General features: G+C 47.1%; 1 protein-coding gene across 1 annotated transcript in view; it reads left to right on the top strand.

Annotated features, from left to right (window-relative positions):
- Kank4 (KN motif and ankyrin repeat domains 4) overlaps positions 1-23,485 on the top strand; it is a 29,193-nt gene extending 5,708 nt beyond the window's left edge. Inside the window, 6 exon segments of the mRNA XM_059255841.1 lie at positions 105-323; positions 1,436-1,523; positions 3,406-3,625; positions 12,601-12,743; positions 16,980-17,180; positions 23,363-23,485. Coding sequence (XP_059111824.1) covers positions 105-323; positions 1,436-1,523; positions 3,406-3,625; positions 12,601-12,743; positions 16,980-17,180; positions 23,363-23,485 — 994 coding nt within the window.
- The last annotated feature ends 1,960 nt before the right edge of the window (positions 23,486-25,445 follow it).

Genomic DNA, 25,445 nt, shown 5'->3' with positions numbered 1-25,445 from the left:
TCCTCTCTTGAGCATAGGGTTCCAGACGCACGTACTGATGTTGACATGAACCACTGGCCCTGGTCACGAAGCATGGACCAAATGGCCTTTGTGTCCTTTCCTAGCTATGAGACCACTTCCAGTGAGGAGACCAGTGGGGAGGACAGCTCTCCTGAGGACGTGTCTGACAGTGAGACCGAGAAGAAACGCGATTGCTCAGAGCCCACACAGGAGAGAGACGTGCATGCTGCCTGTGAGGCTGAGCAGGGTGTCCCCGAAGGCACCAGTAACTCAGGCCAGACAAGTGGGCCTGGGGAGGAAGTCTCTCATCTGAGGCCTGAGAGGTGAGTCACACAGGTAGAAACGAGACACATGTCCCTCTGAAGAGAGATAAGGGCATATTTCTCCTCCATCTGGTCCCATTGTGTGTGTGCACTTTTACCCATCCGTTCAGCAATGTTTGTGGAGGTTCTATTTTGTGCCAACCCCTGTGCTAAGTGAACCAAACAAATGTGACCCCTGCCTCCAGGAGGAACAATCCAAATGGCCCAGGTTCTCTGTGTAAAACCAGCATCTGTTGGCACTGTAAATAGGGCAGACTTGACACATACTTTAGGAATCCTCTTAGCAGTCCTAGAATTTAGAACTTACTGCAACACTTGCTTTACAGATGTGGAAACAAAGGCATTGGGAGATGAGGTGATGCCCCAAGTAGGGCAAGGATTTGGGCCCCTGGCCTTCTGAGTCTTACGCAGTCTCTTCTGTCATAGCCTGAGGGCTGGTGACAGCGGCCACACTTGTAGTTCCACACTTTGACCATCAGGGTCTTTAACCCACAGCCCCCTCAGTGTCCTCATCTGAGAAGCAGTCAGATAGGTTGGATCTGAGACTGTATGAAGAAATGCTGTCAACTGCCCAGCACAGAGTCGGCCCTCGGTACATAGAAATAGGCCAGCTAGAACAACTGACGTCACCTCTGCCATCCTGAGCCTGGGTTGGAGGAGGAAGACCAGAGCTGGGCAGCTCCATTACAACAGCCCAAGCGGACCATGCTTTTAAATCTCCATGAGAGAGGAGGTCCTCACAGTCATGGGACAAGTGCCTGTCACTGGGACACCCCAGCCTCACAGCTTCTCATGGGGGACTAACCAGAAGAGTCTGCTCATATGCATTAGGTTCTTTGGCTTTTCTGGGCACCCAGGCAGGAAGTACTTTCCTTCCTGGCATGACAATGACTAGTGTGGGGCCTTTGCCCCGATGCCTTCCTTCTCTGCTCCAGCCCCTGCCAAAAGCAAGAGCTGCCAAGCCACATAGAACTATGAGCAGCCATGTTTTTTAGGAATGTCCCTCTTGTGGAGTAGTCTCCCAGCTTTGAGCATTTCAGCTGCTGCAGGTGGACAGTGAATGTCTTCTTTTGTCAGTAAATTGAACGATATAATCTCTCTATTTTCTTTAGATGTAAACCCTCAGAGGAATTTCTTACCGCATGCCAGGCACTGAGCCAGCACCTGCCGGAAATGGGGGCCACCACCGAGCAGCTCCTGGTACTTGGACTTTCCACTGTCTCACGGAGGTTTCCGATGGGGTGACTTTGGTCCCTTATCTGAGGCAGCAGAGTGTGTGTGCACACAGAGTCTCACTCCTCAGGCATTCTGTGATTTACCCAAATGCTGTCCCCTCAGGAGATGGGCTAGGCTGAGGGAACAGAAGGATTAATGCACAAGAAAGCTAGCCATGGGGTCAGAGGCATTGTACCAAGTGTTTCTAGAAGTTGTAACTACCACTGAACTCTGTGCCTTAGGCTTCAAAGTGCCTTGCAGTCCAACAAAACCATGGGTAAAGTAGAAAAGGCATGTGGAATGTGCCTCTTCCGAAGGCAGTTAAGTTAATTCAATGCTCAGGGCCTGGTCTCCTCATCAATAAATGACCGTTGGTAGCCTGTCTCCATCACCTCGAGTCCTCACACTTGATTCTCCCATATCACTGTTTTGCTTAACGTGTATTGATGGGTCAGGAGACCAAAAATAAGAACATACCACCATTTGATCTGGCCCATGCTTATGTCCCATAGAGATTAGAACCTGTAATTCTTGTGTTCTATTTTTAATCAAGGGCTACTGGCCTGAGCCGAGAGACAGCTGTCCAACCCAAAGTGGAAAAACCTGTAAGCACTTTCAAAGCCCATTTGCTCCCTCAGCAGAGCAGCCCGGAGATTAAAAATGATCAATTCAGCAGTGTGTGTTACTCACCCAACCCATTTTTTGGTTTTTTTTTTTTTCTTTTTAATCTTAGCTGATTTGGCAAATAGCATTCCCCAGATTGTTAAAGAGCTGATACGTGAGACGAATGTTGATGGAGATTCCTGATACTCAGATTACATAACTAAGCTCGGTTTTAACTATTTGTTCATTCATTCATTTATTTTGAGATAAGGTCTCATACAGTCCAGCCTGATCTCAAACTCATCATATAGCCAAGCGTGGCCTTGAACTTTCTGATCCTGCTGCCTCCAGCTGCCACTGTGCCTGCTTTTAGGTAGTGCTGAGAATGGGATGCATGCTCAGCAAGGTCTCTACCAGCTTCAGCTCCTGGTTTAAAACCCACCACCATATTCCATACACCATGGCTTTCCTCCAGGATTTCTCGATTCCCTAGATGGAGAAGATACTCTGATATAGAGAAATGATTCAGCCACACGCGACTCTGATGTTTCCACTCTGGAAATGTGCATGCACAAGTTCACGTGCATGCAAGCTTGGCACCACCCCACATTCCATCAAACCGTAGGATGCGAATCCCCTTCATCTCTGCCACCTTACCCCTGTCCAAGAGACAGAATAGGTCTTAAAATTACCTCACCCTATAGAACCATGGAAACAAGGAAGCCGGCCCCATTTTTTCACAGGGATAAGAAATATTCCATGAGGGTGTATAATCACATGGCTGGGCCAGAGCTTGCGTCTGGTTATGTAGATTTAATGACTAAACCTGGCACCCCTTCCAGAATGAACATAAAACCATTTATAATAACCACATCCCAGTAGTATCCCTTGCCCTTTAGATAAATATTCTAAATATATGGCCTTAAACATTTGGGCTTGTCACACACAGAGCTGCTGTCCCTGCTTGATATTTGTTTTGTATGTGGTTGTTTTGTATGTGGTTGCCAATGTGTGGGAAGTAGAGGGTGGGGAGAAACACACCGGCTTTGAGTATGCTGTGGGATTCTTGGTCCTGCCATCTCAGACCCCCCAGATAAAACACAGGAGGAGCTGCAGGGAAGTGAGAGAGAGAGAGAGAGAGAGAGAGAGAGAGAGAGAGAGAGAGAGAAGCATCCAAAAGCTGACCTATCCAAGGGTCACTGGGGCTCTAACTAGGGTACCTAGGCCAGGGAATCTCTTGTAATCAGAATTTCTGCCATCTCAGAGGCAAAGCTTGAATACCATCAGTCAAGAGTGGTTCCGTGTGTCCAGCCGGAAGTTATCGAGCCCTGCAGTGGTGGCCGCCTACCTCCTCGAGGTCCAGCCTTATTCCCCACATCTTCTGAAGCTGCTTGTCAACTTGGCTGACCGAAGTGGGAACACAGCCCTTCACTACAGTGTGTCACACTCCAACTTCGCCATTGTGAAGCTGCTGCTGGACACAGGTCAGAAACGGCTCCGTGACATCTGTGTCTCTCTAAAGACCCACCTCTTTGTTTCTATAAAATGGGATCTTTTTATGTTGCCCAAGCTATCCTGGACTCAAATCATCCTCCTGCCTCAGCTTTCTGAGTATCTGGGACTACAGTAAGGGGCCCTCTTGTATCACACTCCTTTCTCATCTTCTGGTTCCTCTTGTAGTCCAGGAACGGGGCCAGACCATTTGCCTGTTTGTTTGTTTGTTTGTTTGCTTGTTTGTTTTTCAAAGCAGTGTTTCACTGGGTAGCTCAGGCTGGCTTTGAACTCATAGAGCTCCACTTGCCTCTGCCTCCCAAGTGCTGAGATTAAAGGCATGTTTTCTTTCTTTCTTTCTTTTTTTTTTTTTTTAAAGATTTATTTATTTATTATGTACACAGTGTTCTGCCTACATGTATACCTGCAGGCCAGAAGAGGGCACTAGATCTCATTATGGATGGTTGTGAGCCACCATGTGGTTGCTGGGAATTGAACTCAGGACCTCTGGAAGAACAACCAGTGCTCTTAACTGCTGAGCCATCTCTCTAGCTCCTGTTGTTTTGTTTCTTAATATGGAAATCTTCACAGGTTTGTGTGTCTTCCTTGCACAGGGCCCAGGCTACCCTCTGTAGCATCCTATCTTAGTATATGCACCACAGAAACAAGTCCCCATTGCCTGTCCTCTGTCATTATTCTTCACAGTATTTCTCACCCCTATGGTGTCATCAGTACGATCCCTCTCATGTTGCAGATGAGCAACTGAGACTTGGGGTTAGAGAATTTGCTCAGGTCATAAAGCAGATTTGCATTTTGTCTGTCCACCTCCAGAGCTGTGCCACATCTTAAAAGGCCATTGTCTCTTGTCTCCATAAAACACTATTAACAAAAGCATGGCTCCAATTAACCAGTTTGACTCATGTATCTTTCATTAAGTATCCGTTGATTTCTTATGACTTATGAATCAGGGATGCAAAGGTGAGCCAGGAGTGAGCCCTCTGTTTCTAGGAAGCTTATAGTTTAAACTAGAGTTAGGGCCTGGAAAGATGGCTCATCAGTTAAGAACAGGCTGCACCTCCAGAGGACCCAGGTTCATTTCCCAGCACCCACATGGAGGCTCACAGCTCTTCTTAGTTAGGGTTTCTATTGTTCTGAAGAGACACCACGACCATGGCAACTCTTACAAAGAAAACATTTAATTGTGGTGGCTCAGTTACAGTTCAGAGATTCAGTCCATTATCATGGCAGGACATGGCAGCATGCAGGCAGACATGGTGCTGGAGAGTTAGCTGCTACATGTCGATATGCAGGCAGCAGGAAGTAGACTGTGACACTGGGGGTGGCTTGAGCATATAGGAGACCTCAAATCCTGTCTCCACGGTGACACACTTCTTCCAACAAGACCACACCTACTCCAACAACGCCACACCTCATAATAGTGCCACATACTTTGGGGGGCCATTTTCTTTCAAACTACCATGCACATGTCTATAACTTTAATTCTAGGACATCTGATACCCTCTCCTGGCCTCTGCAGATACGAGGGATGCATGTGGTACACATACATACATGAAGACAAAACACCTTTACAGATAAAATGCTAAAATAATCATTAAAAAATCAGAGTGGAGTGGGATGATGGCTCAGAAGAGAGAGATCTAGATGTGATTTCAAGATGGAAAAGGGATACAGTGTCTAGTTCAGAGAGCAGGAAAGGTGCCTGGAGCAACCTGTGACATGTCCCAGAAGAAGAGAACACTATAGAACATGAGAAAAGAAAACCTCCCTGGAGTCAAAAGGTTTCTGGTTTGTACAGTAGATGAATGAAGGTTGGGAAGCTAAGCTGGAGCTGCACGTGCAGGCCCTTGGATACTGATGGTATATGAACCCTGTTTGGAAGGTGCTGGGAAGCTGAGCAGGTTTTTGTGTAGGAAGCACATGGCCAATAAATCCTTTAGGAAGTGTGACCTTATGGTAGGACTGTATTAGCCACAGGTGAGGAGGTGGCAAGCAGACTGGAGGGCATCGTAGGGGTCCACAGAGAGACAGCGCAGGCCTTCCATAGGTGGAGATGATTGCGTCCAAAGGGTGGAAGAGACCAGTTAGCTGTGAGGTGTGAGGAGAGAGGCATGACCTGTCAAGCTCAGGTGCCTGAGAAAGTGATGATACTGTAGACAGGAAGGACCAAGTGTGGGAAAGACAGTGTTCCACTTGGGGAGGGTTTCAAGTTAACGATGGGTCATTCAGGCGGAACGTTCACAAGGCTATTAAGAGATCCAGATCTGCCGTGCAGGGTGGAGTGCACCTTTAATCCCAGCACTCGGAAGACAGAGGGCAGATCTCTGTGAGTTCAAGGCCAGCTTGGTCTACATAATGACTTCTAGGCTGGACAAGGCTACATAGTGAGACCTTCTTTCAGAGAAAAAGAATAGAAGGAGGAAGAGGAGGAGGAGAAAAAGGCAGAGGCAGCATCTACTGCTATCTGGATCTGGGCTATTTTGATGACTCCGAGGTTAAGAATTCTACAAAATATTCTCTTGCAGAAGACACAAATTCAGTTCCCAGCACATACCTGAAGGCTCACAACCATCTGTAACTCTAGTTCCAGGGGGAATCTGATGCCCTCTTCTGGCTGCCAAGGGCACTGCATGCACCTGGTGTACATACAAATATACAATCAAAATACTCATACACATAAAATAAAAATAAAATATTAAAAAGAAAAAAATTCCAGATCAAGGATTTGAGGAGACGGCTCAGTGGATAAAGCTGCTTGCTGCCAAGCTGACAGCCTGAGTTTGATTCCTAAGACCCATAATGTTTGGTTTTTCAGGGTTTTTTGTTTTTTTGTTTTGTTTTGTTTTGTTGGTTTTTTGAGACAGGGTTTCTCTGTGTTGTTTTGGTGACTGTCCTGGATCTCACTCTGTAGACCAGGCTGGCCTCAAACTCACAGAGATCCACCTGGCTCTGCCTCCCAAGTGCTGGGATTAAAGGCGTGTGCCACCACTACCTGGCTTTTTTGTTTGTTTGTTTGTTTTGTTTTTTGAGACAGGGTTTCTTTGTGTAGCTTTGGAGCCTTTCCTGGAACTCACTCTGTAGCCCAGGCTGGCCTTGAACTCACAGAGATCCACCTGATTCTGCCTCCCGAGTACTAGGATTAAAAGCATATGCCACCACTGCCAGGCAAGACCCATAATTGAACGCATGTACATAATAACACACACACACACACAAATTTTCTAAAATTTTTAAAGTAAAACCAGACATAAAAGCCCCTGTCTGTAATCCTAGCATTTGGAAGGCTGAGAAAGGAGAATTGCCATAAATTCAAGACCAGCCAGGGCTAGATAGTTTCCAGCCAGCTTGAACTACAGTATGAGACCCTGTCTCAAAAAACCCAGCAACCAATTATTAGTTCACAGTAGTTGAATGAATAAATGATGTCTGACTTCAATAAACTTACAACTTTCCACAATTCTGTTAAGTCGACTTGAGGTTCTTCCCAGGGACAGCACAAGTAGCGGACACAATGCCAGCCTAGACTTCTCTCCGATGCTGACATCATCAAAGGATTAAATTAGAGTCCTGGCATTGAGCCAGCAGACCTGCTCTTACTTCTTCCTGGATTCAAGGCTACCATCAGAATGATGGACTTAATTGGCTGTGGTACTAGTACAGGAGAGCACAGCTCTGTTCTGTTTCTTACGCTCTGTGTTGCGGGGTTAAACACAGCAGGAGCAACAGCAACTACACAGTCTAAGTGAGAATACACATACATCTCCACACGCACAAAATCCTTACATGGTGTGGACCAGATACTAGTTGTGTTTTCCAGGTAAGAAAACAGACTCAGAGATGTCACTAGTGGGATTAAAGTCTCAGAAGCAGTAAGTAGCTAAGTCAGAGTTCCAAATAAGATATGACTAATGCCCAAAGCAGGTTCCAGGGATCAGATGGTGGAGATTGAAAGCATCTATTGTATTTACGAAAACACCAAAGACTAGAAACATAGGGCTGTATAGCCCTTGTCTTTAAGTAGCTCCAAGACTTGAAGCCTGCTTAAAGTCCTAGGGGTACCAGGCCAGAGTCAAGAATGGACAGCCAAAGATTTGAGAGCTGTAAATTCTTGCTGCAACTGACCGAGAACCCAGCTAAGACTCATCTAACATGAAGCTTTCACTTTGACACACTGAAGTGTAGTCAGAAGTTTTCTGTCCCACCAGCCAGCTCCCAAATAACCACATGGAAACATTAATTATGAAAGCTTGGCTGATAGCTTAGGCTTGTTCCTAACTAGCTCTTATAAATTAAATTAACCTATATTTTTATTAATCTATGTTCTACCATGTGTCATTTACTTTTATCCCATTTTGTGTATCTGACTCATTCTGCATCTGGCTGGCTTCTCTACCCTTCTTCTTCCCAATGTCCTCTCTGTCTGGCTTTCCTGCCTGTACCTCCTGCCTAGCTAATGGCCATTTAGCCTTTTATTAAGCTAATCAGAAGGTGCCTTGGCAAAGACACAACTTCACAGTGTACGAAAAGATTATTCCACAATGTTTCCCCCTTTTTGTCTAAATAAAAAAGATTTAACTTTAACACAGTAAAACTATACATAATAAGAATTACCAAGCAAGAATTACATTTACAATGTTCAGTCCATTTGTATTTGGCAATTTCAGAGAAAATAATCCATTATTTACCCTATTTTAATTAGTCCAGAGTTCTGTATCTAATTTATCTTCTATTATAACTAAGGAAAACTAAGACTAGTCTGGCCATCTCAGCCAGCAGTCTTGAAGCTGTTCTGGATGCAGAACTTTGAGGAAATTGCAACAGAGGCATTCTGAGAGGTTGGATCACCTGGGCCACCATTTTCATTGGTGTCTGGTCCCCTTGCTCTGAAAACATAAACTTTCAAAGGTAACATACCTATCTGCATTAACACAAATATGGACTGTGCATTGTACACAAGTCGGTTGATGATATTTTGTTTTATGTTTGAACAGGTAAAATATACAGCACCTGTCTTTTAGTTTTTCTAGGTTTATTTCTTTATATCTGTAGCCAGGATTTTCAGTGGGTCTCCCCCAATATGATACTCTTGAATGAATCCACAGCCTTTCATTTTCTGTGGAAACAAAAGCATAACCTCTTCTCCAACACAGTATATTTTTTTTAAACTTCCATTTTGAAGTTAAAACATTTTAAAAATACATAGGTTGGTTTAATTTAGCAGTTTCCATAATCCAGTGTTTCTCAGCAGCTATTGTTTGCTCATCAGCAATGAAAAAAATTTACAGACAGCACAATAACATACAGGATCCAGACTCCCTGCTTATTTCCCATCTCTAAGTGGCTTATTCTTTTCTTTTTCTTTTTATTACTTTACTCTTTCTTTAAAGATTTTACTCTATTATTTTTAAACTATTATTTCATTTATTTATTTATTTTTATGACTGCCTATACCCTTTTTCTTTTATTTCTTAAGCCTACAAACATTGTTAAACTCACTGTAACCTGTTTAGAGGTCTTTTCTGTCTGCATGAGCAAAATCTTACACCACCATGCAGCTTAGCTCATGGTGGCTAGCAGCTGCCTCCAATTTCCTGAGAGCCTAGCTTCATGGCGGAGGTACTGGCAGGAGTGATGTTTACTACCCCAGCTCTGGGAAGTTCCTGGGCCCACACTGCTGTAGGCATTTCTACCTAGTCTCATGCCACCAAGAAGCAAGCCGCCTGCTGCTCATAAACCCCATTCAAGAGCTCAGTAGCAGGGCCTCTTAAAAGAGGTGCACCTCTGTATGCTGCTAGCACTGAGCTTTCCCGAGAGACCACAGACATCAGGATGGCTAGATGTTGGGCACCATATGTAGTCAGGCTTTTTCTGTTCCACCAGTCAGATGGAACAGAAATAACCGCATGGAGACTGCTTGTTTCTAACTCCTTATTTGTTTGTTTGTTTGTTTGTTTGTTTGTTTGTTTGAGACAGAGTTTCTCTGTGTATCTTTGAAGCCTTTCCTGGAACTCACTCTGTAGCCCAGGCTGGCCTCAGACTCACAGAGATCTGCCTGCCTCTGCCTCCCAAGTGCTGGGATTAAAGGCATGCACCATCACTGCTCAGCTGCACCACCACTGCCTGGCTATTCCTAACTCTGATAACTTTAATTAACCCATATTTTTATTAATCTATGTTCTACCACGTGGCTTTTACCTCTACCCGATTTTGTGCATGTGGGTGGCCTCTCCGCCCTTCTCCTTCCCAGTGTCCTCTCTGTCCAGCTCTTCCACCTCTACCTCCTGCCTAGCTAATGGCCGTCTAGCTTTTTATTAAACCATTCAGAAGGTGCCATGGCAAAGACACATCTTTACAATGTACAAAAAAAAAATATTATTCCACAACACCGAAGCAGCTGAATAAATATAAGCAAAGAGTCTGAAGGACTGCTGGGGAGAATGAGCTGAATGTGTCATTCTTCAACATCCATGAAAGAGGTGTCGATGACAGAGCTGTCACACTCCTAAATCTGGGCTCCCTTCAGAGGGCAGTTATGACACATTCAGAAAGTACATGACTAAGTGAGTCATTGTTGAGGAGGGAGCCAAATAGTACCCTCCATAGGCAACTTTTAGTAAATGTACCCTTTATTTTGCCTGAATGCCACTGTGGCTCGTTGAGTGGAAGCATGCTCAGTTGAGAGCCCCCCCCCCTCCTCCATGAATGATTAACTTGCTCACTGGGCATTGTTCAAAAGCAGCTGCTGTAAGAATATGGGTCCTCAGCCTCCTTCTGTGCTCTGGAGAGGGGAGAGACATCACTCTACTGTGTTATAAATTGTTTCTAAAGAGATACAAGAAATCTGGTAACCTGAGGCATTTGCACTTCTTAAAGCAAATATAAAACAGTCAGGGGTAACAGTTAAAATATATTAAGAAGGCAACACAGGTATCCACTTCTGTTTTGAATTATATTTATGGGGGTAGGGACACATGGGCCACAGTATACATGTAGATAGAGGTCAGAGGACAACTTGTGAAAGTAAGTTCTCTTCTTCTTCTATGTAGGACCTAGGGATTGAACTCAGGCTGTCAGGTTGGTGGCAAGGGCCTTTCACCCACTGAGCCACCTCACTGGCCCAAGGCGTCCACTTCTTTATCAGGTCATAGTTGTGATGAACAGAGCTGTCACCCAGACTTTGTCATCTGCCTGATCATGACAATGGTCGGGGACTCAGGGAGAAAATTTGCTAATGAGCCGGATTCGGTTTCCGTATCTGCTGGTGTCTGTGTTCCAATGGCACACTTCAGAAACATTCTTTGAGTGAGATGAAGCAATTTTTTTTTCTTTCACAGAACTTATAGGTAGCCCTAATTCACATATTTTCTTTCATAAGCCAGATATGTTGCAACAAATATCCAAGTCTACATAAGGGTCATTCTGAATGGTAATAACAATGGCTGCTGGTAGTCTCCAGTATTTACTAGATGCTGTTCTTGGTGATTTACTTAGAGTAACCATAAATTTTGGAATAGTCCTAAAAGGTAGGTCCCATTATCTTTCCTCCTTAGTGGAGGAGGATACAGCAGACTGTGCTGTCCTAATCTAATGAGACAGGTTTAATTTCGCCTCAGCCACAGAACTTTCTACAATGAGCAACAGCTTTGAATTTCCACCCAAAACTGTCCTGGCGTGGGGTCATTTGGACCCCAGGTCTCAGTCTATGTGCCTCTTTGATGCAGAAGGACACGAAAGCATATCCCTGGGGCTGCGGCTTAGGAGTTTCTTCTAAATTATCATTTACCACCTCATCTTAAAAATATCTTAGTTGGGGGCTGGAGAGATGGCTCAGAGGTTAAGAGCACTGGCTGTTCTTCCAGAGGTCCTGAGTTCAGTTCCCAGCAACCACATGGTGGCTCACAACCATCCATAATGAGATCTGATGCCCTCTTCTGGCCTGCAGGCTGAACACTCACTGTATACATGATAAATAAATAAAATCTTCAAAAAGTATACTTTAAAAAAAAAAAAATCTTAGTTTATCATGAAAGGTATATTCTCCATTGTTCCAGTACAAGAATTAGGAAGTTCTTTCTCTCCCTCAAAGATGTTCTGTTTGTCCTGTATTGTTTTCATGCCCCTGGAACATGGGACATGAGCCTTTGGGCAGGCCCTACAGGCTTGACCATCATTCTGAGCTCCACACAAGATGAGCTAGCAAGAGTGAGCCTGTGGGCACACCTGTGAGCGTGGTATGGTTGGAAGAGGGATCGGATCTGGTGCCAGGCCGTCCAAATCCTGGCCGAACCTCCTCCATCATGTGGATAGTTTTCGTGAACTCTCTGGCTTTGAAGGTCCTCATCTAGGAAGACGGTGTGTCATGCCCAGGTTTTTTAAATAAAGTCATTGTCATTGACCCTTTGTCTGTCTCTGGCCCTTTGGTGGTCCTCCCTTGCTGGGGATCCTCAGAACACCTGTAGAGAAAACTAGCCAGTTCTTGGCTTTTGGGAACCCATCCTCTGTGGTGAGATACCTTGCTCAGCCTTGATGCAGGGGGGAGGCCCTGCCTCAACTTGGTATGCCAGACTTTGTTGACTACCCAAGGGAGGCCTCAACCCCTCTGAGGAGTGGATAGGGGTGAGATGGGGGGTATGGGAAAAGGGGAGGGAAGGTGAACTGAGGATGGTATGTAAAATGAAAAAAAAAATTTAATTTAAAAAAAAAAAAAGAGGAGTTGGGGATTTAGCTCAGTGGTAGAGCACTTGCCTAGCAAGCGCAAGGCCCTGGGTTCGGTCCTCACCTCTGAAAAGAAAATTAGCCGGTCTAATGGCGGCTGGAAATGTAAGCCCATGACTTTACTGTGGAAGCGCTAGTCCACGGTGTTTAGCCAGCCAGCCGTGTCCTGTTGAGCTGTTGAAGTGCAGGCTGGCTCCAGCCCCGGCTGTTCCAGCACCCGTACCTTCCCTTGTAGGCGTCTGCGACGTGGATCATCAGAACAAGGCTGGCTACACGGCTGTGATGATCACTCCCTTGGCTTCTGCAGAGACGAAAGAAGACATGGCCGTGGTCTGGAAGCTCTTGCGGGAAGGGAACGTAAACATCCAAGCAGCTCAGGTAGGTGGAGGGCGCTTGATCTCTCTGCTTCTCGACCAGCGTGACACCCTCTAGTTTTATTCTGCCAGTGCAATGGGTTCCATTAGATCCACGGAGTGTTTCCCACTCCAAAATGCTGGGGCCATCAGACGGCATCTGTCCAAAACCCCAATATTTGATTTTCCTTAAAGACTCTTGGGACCTAGACAGGCTGGCTCAGGGGTCACTGAGTCATCTGGTTTCTGTTCCAAACTGAAACAGGGGAAATTCCACCTGGACTTAACTTTTCCAACCAAATTCCTAATGTCAGCCTCTTGGGAAGGACTTTGCTGTCTGGCTGCTGCAGCCCCTCACCTCTGTCACTCACCAGAGCTTGACCCAGGACACATTTAGGAAGATCGGTACTTTAGAGTTATTGCCGATTATCTCCTCTCTAAAGCCTTTTACAAAAAAGATTTTGTTGTTGCTATTTTGAGACAGGGTTTCTGTGTATAGCCCTGGCTGCCTTGGAACTTGCTCTATAGACCAGGCTGGCCTCAAACTCAGAGATCTGCCTGCCTCTGCCTCGAAAGTGGGGATAAAGGCGTATGCCACCACACTCAGCTATTTTATTATTTTTAAGTGTGTGGTGTGTGTGTGTGTGTGTGTGTGTGTGTGTGTGTGTGTGTGTGTGTGCAGGTGTCTGTGGAAGCCAGAGGTGTCAGATCCCCCAGGAATTGGATTTACAGGTGGTTATGAGCTGCCCCACATAGGTGCTGGAAACCAAATTCATGTCCTATGTCTGAGCAACACATACTCTTAGTCACTGAGCCATCTCTCTGCCATCTCCCCAAAGCCATTTTAATGAAGTCATGAGTCTCCATTAGACGGGTGGAGAGAGTGTGTGGGGAGCAGGACAGGCAGAAACTGTCACCAGTCCCTCTCCCGGGGGCTATGAGGATCCCTGCCTCCCAGGCCTCTTCTCACCCACAAGGTTACTGTAGAATTCTGCTGGAACTGAGCAATACGGCTGACATGCTTCTTTGGTCCTTAAAGTCACCAGGTCTCAATCCACTCCTGTCTTTCTTTACCTCCCCCACAACCAAAATGAGTGACACCTGAGGACAATCACTTATAATGAAAGGGTGTAGCTAGTGGCAGTGGGTGCTTGCCTTCTATGTTTGAGGGCCTGGGTCATTCCCAGGGACTTACACAAAGGAAAGGTTTGTCTCCTGATTTCAGAGGCGCCAGTCCCTGGCTGCTTAGTCCTGTTGCCTTTTTGCCCGCAGTGAGACAGGATGTCGTGGCAGGAACTCACTTCCTCTGTGCCTGACTGCTGCCCTTCTTCCCAGCATCCTCTGTGCCTGGAAATCCTGCCTAGCTATTGACCATTCAGCTTTTTATTAAACTAGTCAAAATGACATCTTTACAGTGTACAAAAAGATTATTCCACAACCCAGACATACGTGCAGGCAAAGACACAGATACACACATAAACTAAAAAAATTAAATATTTGTGTTGAGCTCCGCTCTTCTGCACTCTCCAAAATTGCCGACAGTACCCTGGGTGGCTACAAAGTCACTTTGCATACCTCATCCAAGAGCTTTCAGGGATTCAGGAGATAGTTCAGTGGTTAGAACATTTGCTGCGCAAGCATTTGGATCCCCACACTCATATTAAAAAGGTGGGTGTGGATCTGCCCACATGTGTAACCCCAGGTCTGTGGGCGGCAGAGACAGGGAGATGGCTGAAGCTGCTGGCTGCCAGCAAAGAACTAAGAGGACATTTGTAGAGCATGACTTCCATACACCCGCATACGCAACTTGCACATACACATCACACACACACACACACACACACACACACACACACACACACACACAGAAGCATCATTTGGGAAAACGTTGCTGCTGTCTGATAACTTCCTGCTGACGGTAGCACACAGGTATTTGTAACTCACTTTCTGGTTTTCAAAGGATTTTCACTCACATACAACTCCTATTCCAGAAGACTCTATAAGAGTCATGTTGGGTCGTTTTTTTTTTTTTTTTTTTAAATAGGGAAAGGGGATGCTCACCATGATCAAAGCCAGTCCCTCCTCTTTCCTGAGGTGCAATGGGTTCTAGGAAGGTCTGAGTCTTGTCCAGGTCACCAAGAAAAAGCTGGGATTCACAGCTGTAGCTGTTCTCCTTGGCTCCCCTGGGACTCTGGAGGGGGTTGGCCATGCCCAGCAGGATGGGAGTGAGCTGGGAGTCTCTGAGGAATACATCTGCATATCTCCAAGGCTGCTGCTGCAGGGGCTGGTGTATAGTGCCACTCTGAAAATGACCAACTACTGACCTAAACTAAGTTGTATTAATCTAAGCTAGAAGGGAGGTAAGGAGGAGGAGCCTCAGAGTCTCAGGAGGGCTGTCTGCTGTCTCAGCTGGCTTTCATCGTGGTGGGGGAGAGGAAGCCTCAGGACTAGTTAATCTAGTGAGCAACCCTTACCTCCAGGCTGAGCAATCACCCTCTCAAAGGCAAACTGGGAAAGATCTGCCAGGGTTCCAGAGAAGTGGGGACTCAAAACACTTAGTTATTCCTACTCACCTGCTGAACAAGTGCCGCGTACTGTCCCTAACCCTCTTAGAGATAACAGCAACGGACACTTACTAACTTGCTTGGCCCTTGGGTCTCTGCACGGCTCCAGGGGGCAGGGCTGCAGAGATGAACTTGCACGTGTCTAGTCCACACAAGTGCTGAGTGGCAGGGCCAGGAAATTTCTGACTGCAAATCCCTTTCTTATGTAGTTACTGAAACTATACTAGCAATATGTCCTCAGTGCTTTTGACATGAACGACATTATTCAGAGCAGCAGCTCTCAACCTCTGGGTCGCCACCCCTTTAAGGTCAAGTGACCCTTACACAAGGCTTGCCTAAGACCGTTGGAAAACACAGATATTTAGATTATGATTCATAACAGTAACAAAGTTACAGTTATGAAGTAGCAACAAAAATAATTATGTGGTCGGGGGTCACCACAACATGAGGAAGTATTAAAGGGTCGCAGCGTTGAGGAGGTTGAGAACCACTGCCCTAGAACCAGGGGGTTCTGGAGGGAGAGAAGACATAGACCTTGCCTTATTCTCGGCAACCTGATATTCCATTGGAGAAACAAGCCTGATCTTCAAACCCAAAAAGAGCTGGCACAATACATTAAGTCATAGGGGAAGGCTGTAAGAAAATATAGGAACATGTAGCAGACCTATGTAAATAAGAAATAATTGTCACTTTATAATCAGAAAAATTACCACTTCATGTTACTGTATTTATACTCTTTATCTCATTTGATTTCCACAAGAGCCACATAAGGCACACAGGGGAAAAAAAATTTGTTTTGTTTTGTTTTTGAGACAGGGTTTTTCTGTGTAGCCCTGCCTGTCCTGTCCGGCCGCAAACTCACAGAGATCCACCTGCTTCTACCTCCTGAGTACTGGGATTAAAGGCGTGTGCCACCACTGCACGGCAGGAAAAATAATTGTAAGATTAATTTTCAAGCCAAGGAAAGCCAGGATTTAGGGAAAACAAGAATCTGGCATCATCACACACTAAAGAGCAGAGACAGAACTTGGGTTGGTTCTCTGAGTCTAACCCATTGCTTTGTCCACTGGGGACCATGAGGATACAAAAGATAACCACCCTGTCACTGGTCAGGGGTTAGGAATGATATGGGGCCTGCAAACAGAGGTCTTGTTTAGACCAGAGGGTTCCGGGTATCATTCACCAAACCCAGGGGGCACTGAGCAGACTGAGGCTTCCCAGGGAAAGGCGGCTCTGGCCGGGCAAAGGCACAGCCTTCCCACACTGGTCAGCCAGCACATTCCATCACATACTTGGTGCTAGGCCTTGGGGAGACTGGCACAAAAACAATGGTCCCTAGGGGGAACCCAGTAGCAGAGCACTTGTCTATCATGTGTGGGGCCCTGAAGTTAATCCTCTGTACTACAAAAGGTAAAATCAAAAAAAATAGGAACAGTCTCTGCTGTCAACTTCTTAGCCCCTAAGCATGAAGGGAAACTGAAATGCAATCAGTAAGTGCCGTGTGATGCTGCCCGGGCTGGGAAGCGCTGGGGAAAGGTTACAGGATTTGACTGGAGTCATGGGAAAGCCGAAGTTAGCCAGAAAGAAAAGGATGTGTCCCATGCCACAGGCAGAGGGAGGATCCGATCAATGGCCCTTTCCTTGAGAAGTTTTGCTGGCCACACCCAGTTTCAGCCTTCGCTGATCACTCTGTGCAGGGAGGCCAGACTGCACTGATGCTGGGAGTTAGCCACGATCGGCAGGACATGGTCCAAGCGCTGCTGACCTGCCAGGCGGATGTCAACCTGCAGGACCATGATGGATCGTCGGCCCTCATGCTGGCCTGTCACCAAGGCAACGCCGACTTGGTACGACTACTCCTGGCACACCCGGCCTGCAACAGCAGCCTGACTGACAAGGTAAGACTTACAGGCAGTTAACCAGTACGTATTTAACACCTGTCTGGAAAAGAGTCTTGCTAGCCATCGGAATTCAAGAAACCATATGGCCGTAGCAATAAAGTTGACCTCGTAAGGCTGGTGTAGGGTTTCAATTAGATAATGGATGTTAAATGCTCATACCCTTGGTGCTGCGAAACTCACAAGATCAAAACACTGTGCTTGGGAAATGTGTCCAGGCCTGGCTTGGCCCTGAGCCTCCTCTGGTGAAGCTAGTACGTGGCTTTGAGGCAGCAGCTGAGCTCTGGGCCCAGGCAAGACTCTGGGCAGCCAGATGATGGCACCAAGTTTATAGAAACAACTCTGTAGTCATTGAGTTGACGATACCTCCATGACACAAATCTACTTTGTGGGGTGATCCATTCTACCCAGCGAGCCTGTCAATGACAGTGCCCTTAAATAAACTACCTTGTAAGATGAGAGCCACCAGGAGAAGAAGATAACCGACATGTTTAGTGTTACCACGGATCAAAGCATGTGAATCACATGACAGCCCTGTAAGGTCGGTTCCACCGCTGCCGTCATTTTGCTGGAGGAAGTGAATCACCAAATGGTTAGGTACATACTCACATTGCCCAGCTGGTAAGGTCCAACTCCATCAAGCCCTAGGCTCATGCCCATAACGGACACACCAGCTCTCTACTGTCCCACTGAAGGGGCCCAGCCTTGCTGTTGAATCCCTCACACGTAACAGAGTGCTTGTCACAGGCCAGTGACTTACCAACAATTGAACAAATGACCCCTAAACTTAGGGGTTCCGTCATAAGGAAGTGACCCCATTGCTGATCATTACAGTGGGTTGCATTTCTAGAGCATTTGTGGGAGCTGGTCTCCACCTGCATGTTATCCCCGATCTGCTCAAGAGTACAGCAAGCTCCATGCGTACTCCATTCCCTGTGTGTTACAGATAGGGAATCAGGCCAAGGGATGTTACGCCCCTGTCCTAAGGTTATAGCCTTAAGTTCTCAGAACAGAGATTCAAGCCCAGACCAGACTTAGCGTCATTAATGTTGACATCATAATTTAATGCTATAAACAGGCATCTTTTTACTTAAAACCCACAGTTCAAAGGGAACAAAGGTCTGGGGAGGCAAAGAGAGCCCATTGCTATTAGGGGACAGCACCTCTTCCTGGACCCTGTTGGAGCCACAGAGAACATCCCAGCAGCACGTCAGGCTGAATCCCTGCAGTCATGGTTCCTGTACACCCCGCCTTTCCCCGGAGCCATTTTCGAGCACTTTAGAGAGCATGGGCCCTCCTGCCTTCCCATGGGATCGGGAGTAGGGGACCTGGGAGTGGAGCCTCCTTTTCCAAACGTGTAGTGAGATAGGATCTGTGTTGGGGAGTCCTCTGTGGGCTACCTTATTCTGGAGTAAGCCTGAACAATAGTAGCCCAGGGCCACTTAGAAGTGACCACTGCACTTGCCTGGAAGAAGCCTGAGACACCTATGGGACAGGCCAAGAAGGCTTGAACCTTGGAGGTCCCTAGCTGGCCAGAATAATAAATACGTCATGGAATGGGATCCCTTCCTGGGCCCACACGGTGGTCACAAATAAGAGAGAACTCCCCGGCTTTCTGGAGGTGGAGGAAAGCGATGGGGGAGACAGCTCAAGTACAATTGTTAGAACTGGCTTTAAACCCAGCATTCGTGAGTTCAAATCTCAGTTCAGGGACTCTGTGCCTTCCGGTAGGTGAACCTCTGTAAAATGGGTAGAGTGGTGAGCTACCTGAATGGTTAGTGTTTATACGCCGTACCTGCTGGCTGGAACTGTGACACCTAGAGCAAAGTCCTAGTACAGCATCGGGTGGGGCCTTGGCATTTGCTAGTGTCTGCAGGGAGCGAGGGGGATGGAGATCTGAAGTCAGGGGAGCCAGAGGAGGGAGCCACCAACTGAGAAGCCCGCTGGCCACCAGTCTTGACTCAGTCTTGTATTCCTCAGGGGGGTGACGCTGACATCCAGAAGAGGTCTGGCAGTGTCTAGAGACATTTTTATTTGTCACAAGTAGAGAAGGGAGTGCTCCTGTCATCTAAGGCTAGGAATATTGATAAAGATCTGCAGTGCACAGGATCAATAAAGAATTCTGAATTTCCTGGACCAAGCCAGACATGGTGGTGCATGCCTTTAATCCCAGCACTTGGGAGGCAGAGGCAGGCAGATCTCTGAGTTCAAAGCTAATCTGGTCTACAGAGTGAGTTCCAGGACACCCAGGGCTACACAGAGAAACCTTGTCTCAAAAGGCTTGGTCAAGGGTTGGTACAGGGAGAGCCAAGTCAGCACTGAGGAGCAGGTCACTGCAGATCACGGTCTGGAAAGGCAGGGCTGGGTGCTGGATGTAGAGGTTAGCTGAAGGGGAAAGCCAGCCCATGTGGTCTTAGGCAGAAGTCCCCCAGGGCCCCATCACATTCCATCTGCCTGTGTAAGGCGTGACTGAGGAGTCCCCCTACAACTTCCTCAGGGCAAGGGGGAGCACAGGGTTTCCAGAGTGAGAAGAGAACTGTTGCTGGGACCCACCAAGGACCAAGGCTGGTACCCTGTGCCAGTTCCCACGTGACACTGTCATTCCAGCAGTCACCTCTCCTTGGAGATGCAGATGTCCACAGCACAGGTCTCCTGGAGACTCATTGGGAGGGAGAATCACGTTCTGAAATTATCTGCTCTCATCAACAAAATTTGATAAAAATACAGAGAGCTGCAGGTGCTTTCCTTAGGAGGCAAATTGGGGTGGGGGGATCGCTATGCTTTCTCTGGGGACCTTGAACATGACAAGCTGGGGTAGTGAAGCCCCAGCACCAGCTGCCAGCCTTTCCCTGGGAAGGGCTTATTTGGAAGATGTTTCAGAACATCCATCAAATGGGAACATTTTTGAGACAGAGACTGTGCCTTGCTCATCTTTACCTGATATGTATTGGGTCCTTCAGGTTGACATACCACAGCACACACAGGAAGGCATATGTACGTGTACACACACACACACACACACACACACACATGGGCTGTCTAGGCAAACCCTCCACTCTTCAGCTCACGGTCAGGTGCATGCCCAGCCCGTAGTGTTGTTAAGTAGAGCTCACTAGACCCAGCTATGATGCATGGACCTCAGTGCATCCTTCCTTCAGCAGACTCTGCAGGAGGCATTTACTTTTAAGGGACACTCTGCTTCATAGGTGGTCTCTTTTTCTCCACTTCCCATCCTCCGCATCTTCAGCTTAGAAGCCCACAGATGGAGGCTGTCACCTCCAGATGGAATCTGTCAGAAAATGCATAGCCTCTGGGACCGGCTCCGTGGCACTTTCCCATGGTAACAGTCATCACACACCCTGTTTACATAGAGCTCTGGACAGCAAAGGGCAGCATGGAGCACGGAGTGAGGACAGCCCTCCCCCTGCCCCGGGACAATGCAGATCTGCCTGCTGAACAGCCCCCTCCCTCAACAGTGCAGGGGACTCCGTGCTTTAAAAGCTGGGCCTTGTTCCAGGTTTGCTCTGCAGGAGACTCCTTAGGGTTATTTGGCTTCTGTATCAACTTGAACCACACACCTCTGCCCGCGCAGTCCAGCTTTCAACCATGCTTAGGGCTGAGCAAGGCCAGGCAGCCCACCTGTGCCAGGATGCAGCACGGGGCAGAGCTCTTGAGCTTACAGAGACCAGAACTAATCAAGTGATCACCTAGATTCCAGCCTAAATAGAAAAGTGCAGGGAGGGTGGCCCAGCAAATTCAAGGCTAGCCTGGGGTACATAGCAAATCACTGTTTCATGTAACACCAATCTGAAGAGGTCTTATAATAAAAAACCCAGAGCCAGATATTGGGGTGAAAGCAGAAAGATCAGAGAAGCAGAGCAAGCCACAGCCACCACCTATCACCTCACCAACTCCACGAATCCTCTGACTGAAATCCTGAGTCCTCACCCGAAAGGGTCTCAGCTGAACTGCCTTAGTTCCTGTTTCCTCACGCCTTATATACCTTTCTCTGCCCTGCGGTCACTTCCTGGGATTAAAGGTGTGTGTGCTTCCCAGTACTGGGATTAAAGATACGTGCCACCACTGCCTGGCTCTGTGTCCAGTGTGGCCTTGAACTCGCAGAGATCCAGATGGATCTCTGCCTCCTCAGTGATAGGATTAAGGGTGTGTGCCACCACTGTCTGACCACTATGTCTAATCTAGTGGTTGACTCTGTCCTCCGATCCTCAGGCAAGCTTTATTAGGGTACACAATCTATCACCACAGTTCCAAAAGAAAGCAAGAGATGACTTCGAGGCTAAGTGAGTATACTTCTCTTGCAAAGGATCTCAGTTTAGCTCTTAGGACTCACGTTAAGTGGCTCACAATTCCTATAAGCCCGAGGGGCTCCCTCTCTGTGAGCACCCACACACACATGCACATACCTACACCTATACACACACACACACACACACACACACACACACACACACATCTTAAAAATGAAAGAAAGCAAAAGAGGGGAGGGTGTAGCTCAGTTGGTAGAGAACTGACCTAGCAGTCAGCCACCACCGTGTTTGAGCCCCAGCACACACTAAACTGGGTGGTGGCATGTAGGCCTGGACTCTTAGCACTTGAGAGGTGAAAGCAGGAAGAACAGGAGTCCAGGGTTATCCTTGACCTCAACTAGTTCCTGGCCAATGTGGGTTATACACAAGACTGGGCCCCAAAACAAGAGCAGTGTCTTCCTCCCTTGGGGCCCTCCCACTCTCGGGTCTTTTCTCTGCTACAGAACAATTGGTTTGAGCCTCAGTGGCAGCTGGGTCCCATCCAGCTGCAAAGGGGGAAGCCCAAAGAGCTTGACATGTTAATATGTCCCACCTGCTCCTCTGAAAGATGTGCCACATTTCAGGAAGTTAATTCTGCATACATACAGTTCCAGTGAGAGCAAAATATATAGTAAGCATCACAGGCGGCTTCAGCCTGGGTTTTACCTCTAAATCAGTCACCAAGGTCAGTGTCGTTTTCAAAGCCATTTAGCTTTCAGAACTCTGGCTGCAGGACTGTGCTCCCTCATTAGAGACTGGCTGCCCCTGTGGAGCTCACCCTCCCAACACCCGGGTGTGTAGGCTTTCCCTCCATTTCTGTACAGCCAGCAGCCACCCCGCCTAAGGAGAACGCCACCGGTCCAGCTTCTTCAGCTCCAGCTCTTTGCAGACTGGGCCGTGCAGGAGAGAAGGTGCTACCTCGACTTCAAGTCGTCAACAAGTGTTGGGAGCTCACTTCTGCTCCTAAGGAGACAGTTAATGATGGGAGGGCGCTCATTGGGAGATAGCTCAGTCCATAAAGTGTTTGCAATGCAATCGTGAGGACCTGAGTTCAATCCCCAGAACCCACAGCTATAAAAACATCCGGACATTGTTGCACATGCTTGTAAGAAGGCTCACTGGCCAGCTAGCCTTGCCTGCTTGGTCCAGACCATCGAGAGACTCCATCTCAAAATGAACAAGGCAGGCAGCCCCTGAGGAACACCACCCGGGGTTGGGCCCTGGCCTCTATGTGCACAGGCATACATGTGCACATGCACAGATGAGCGTGCGTGCTGACATGCACATGAGAAAATGCTTTTTCAGTGAGTTTATATGACTTGTAGGCTTAGAGCATCAAACAAGCTTCCAACAGGTGGGAAATTGCTAGTGTAGTATGGCCTGTTAAAGCAGAATAAGATGAGTTATGGAGACTAACAGTGGGGAAACGTCTCCCAGCACACCAGGGGAAGTTGCAATAAAAAGGGCATTCAAGACAGATGCATGCTTCCATTTCTCTACTTGAACACCAGCAATAGACTTGCACAAAAAGAGAAAGGAAACGCAACAAAATGCTAACCTTCACGTAGACCTGTGTGTTGGGATGGGAAGGTTATTTTCTTTCCTGTATTTTCCAATTGTCTTAAGTGTTGAGGGTCCGGCAACCCCCCTTCTCTGTTCCCACTGGCACAGGCTCCCCAGAACTGAGGACTGCTCCTGGGGAAGGGACCCTCATGTCTCATGATCCTGTCTCTCATGGTCCCCATGCCATTTGGGTCACATCCCCTCCTGCATTACCTGACGTTTATATCATCCTTTCTCAACATGCCCCCCCACCCCCATCTTCTCACTGGGACAAGAGGGAGATAGGATGAACTTTTTCTTTCTTCTCTACAGGCTGGCCAAACAGCTTTGTCCATCGTGCTGAATTCACCTGCCCATGTGGAAATCGCGGAGCTTCTGCAGGCCCACTCGGAGCAGGGCAGGTCCCTGGGGCTGTAGAGGCTACAGGAGAGCTAACAGCCAGGAACAAAAGGCCCCTTTTCTGATGTCCCTTGCCCTTAGAGAGGGCCAGGGCCACAGGCAGAGGGCCACCATTCAAAAGAAGAACCTATGTCAAATGTGCATAATACATTCCCCTCATCTAATGCTGCTCATTAGGATGCTTAGTAGTTTTTTGCCTTAGGCCAAGCCCCCCAAACTACCCGGGCTTCAGAGCAGGTCCGAGGTGCAGAGTGCACAGTGCAGTGGGGTTGTCCAGAAATTCAAGACCTCTTCAGCCTTGAATTTCTCATGACTGTTTTTGCGGTCCTGTGTAGCAAGCAGGTGGGTAAGGGCACACTCACACAGTAGAAAAGCAATACTATTTACATGGAGTTTTAAAGTACAGTCTTTTTGTTTTGAATCAAATATATATATATATATATATATATATATATATATATATATATATATATATATATATATACATATACAAATATATCCCACTGAATATGCATGTCTAGAGAGAATGGGAGAGGAATCTAAATTTAGGCAAGGTAGGATGAAGCCCAGTGATGTCAATGCCAAGGCATGGCACTTCTGAGTCCTCCAGTGGCTCCAGTTTCCTCTATGGAAGTAAGCAGAAAATCCAATCCAATGGTTAACACTAGGTGTATGTTGGCGGAGTCCGGTCATTTCAGCTGTTCTCAACCTATGAAGAAACAAATGAATTGGCTAGCTTCTTGCTGAGAATGAGTCATTGTAGACATCATTGCTGGAAGTACAGGGCCCCTATGAGCAGGTACTGGCTCTGATAACTTCTGAGCTACTGGATGCACAGAAGTCCAGCCTGGGCTTCAGTGGCAGGCAGCCAGGCAAGACAGAGCTCTCTCTGGACCAACATCTCTCCCAGGGACAGTTCTTTCCTAGGCTTCCATATCCCCTGGGGCCTGTACGTGAAAGCTCTGAAAGTCTCATGCAAAAATCATCTCTCTATAAAAGGAAGTGTGTCAGAATTGGAGATGTGAACAGTGAAAACTCAAAAGCAAGAACTCTCATTTGGGCTGGAATGCCTATGTGCTTGCTACCCCTTGGGTGAGTCACCAAGCCTTCATAGGTGATGGCTCCATTATCTTCAGAATGAAGGTGATCATACACCCTCCCTCTGAGGTTCTTCATAAGAAACTGCATGTGGAAGTTTCGGAATCCAGATGATAACCCAGAAAGACGGCCTTCAGAAACTCGGCAGCAAACTTCTCCCCACAGCGTGATTGGTGAGAGATGCCCAAAGTCCCATGTGTGGATGCTGCTCAGAGATGGAAAGATCAGTGCAACAGAGGAGCTTTAGAAAAAAAAAAAAGCCACATCAAAACACAATGTAAAAGCAAAAACATACATTAACAAATGTTAGCTCCATGCTTTGCAAAGGTTCATGTGTATCCAGCCCCCGGGATCTTGTTATGCAGTAGGTCTGAAATGAGGCCTGAGTTTCTATGTACTCGACTAGATCCAGAGGCAGTTAGGCCACAACCAAGCTTGGAGTAGCACAGCTCTGGCCTGTCCTTCCTGTATATAAATTAAAATGTTGCCTCTCAACAGGTCTCAAAATTTCTTTGCTCTTGATTCTTGGGAATTTGCAATACAGGACTATATTAGCTCATTTCTTTTTGTTATGAAAAAATATCCAAGGAAGGATATGAAGAAAAAGAGGGTATTTATTAGCCCCCAGTTTGGGAGTCATCTAGTATGGTTTGAGGTCTAGGGAGGCCCTATGACAGATGGCAGGAGCCTATTGAGGAGGAGGAAGGGATCACAGCTGGATATAGGAAGCTCAAGAGCGAGGAGAAGTCGGGTTTTTGATCAGTTCTCTTGTGCCAGCCGCTCTGGGTCCCAGGAGAGATACCTTACTTACTGTGACAATGTGCCCCCATTTGACCCTTAAAACTTAACACTTCCCAGTACTGGGGTAGGGGAATGAAATGTTGTGGAGACTGCACAG

Source organism: Peromyscus eremicus, chromosome 2 (assembly GCF_949786415.1).
Source record: "Peromyscus eremicus chromosome 2, PerEre_H2_v1, whole genome shotgun sequence".
NCBI classification, from domain to species: Eukaryota; Metazoa; Chordata; class Mammalia; order Rodentia; family Cricetidae; genus Peromyscus; species Peromyscus eremicus.
This window is presented reverse-complemented; position numbering and strand designations above follow the sequence as displayed.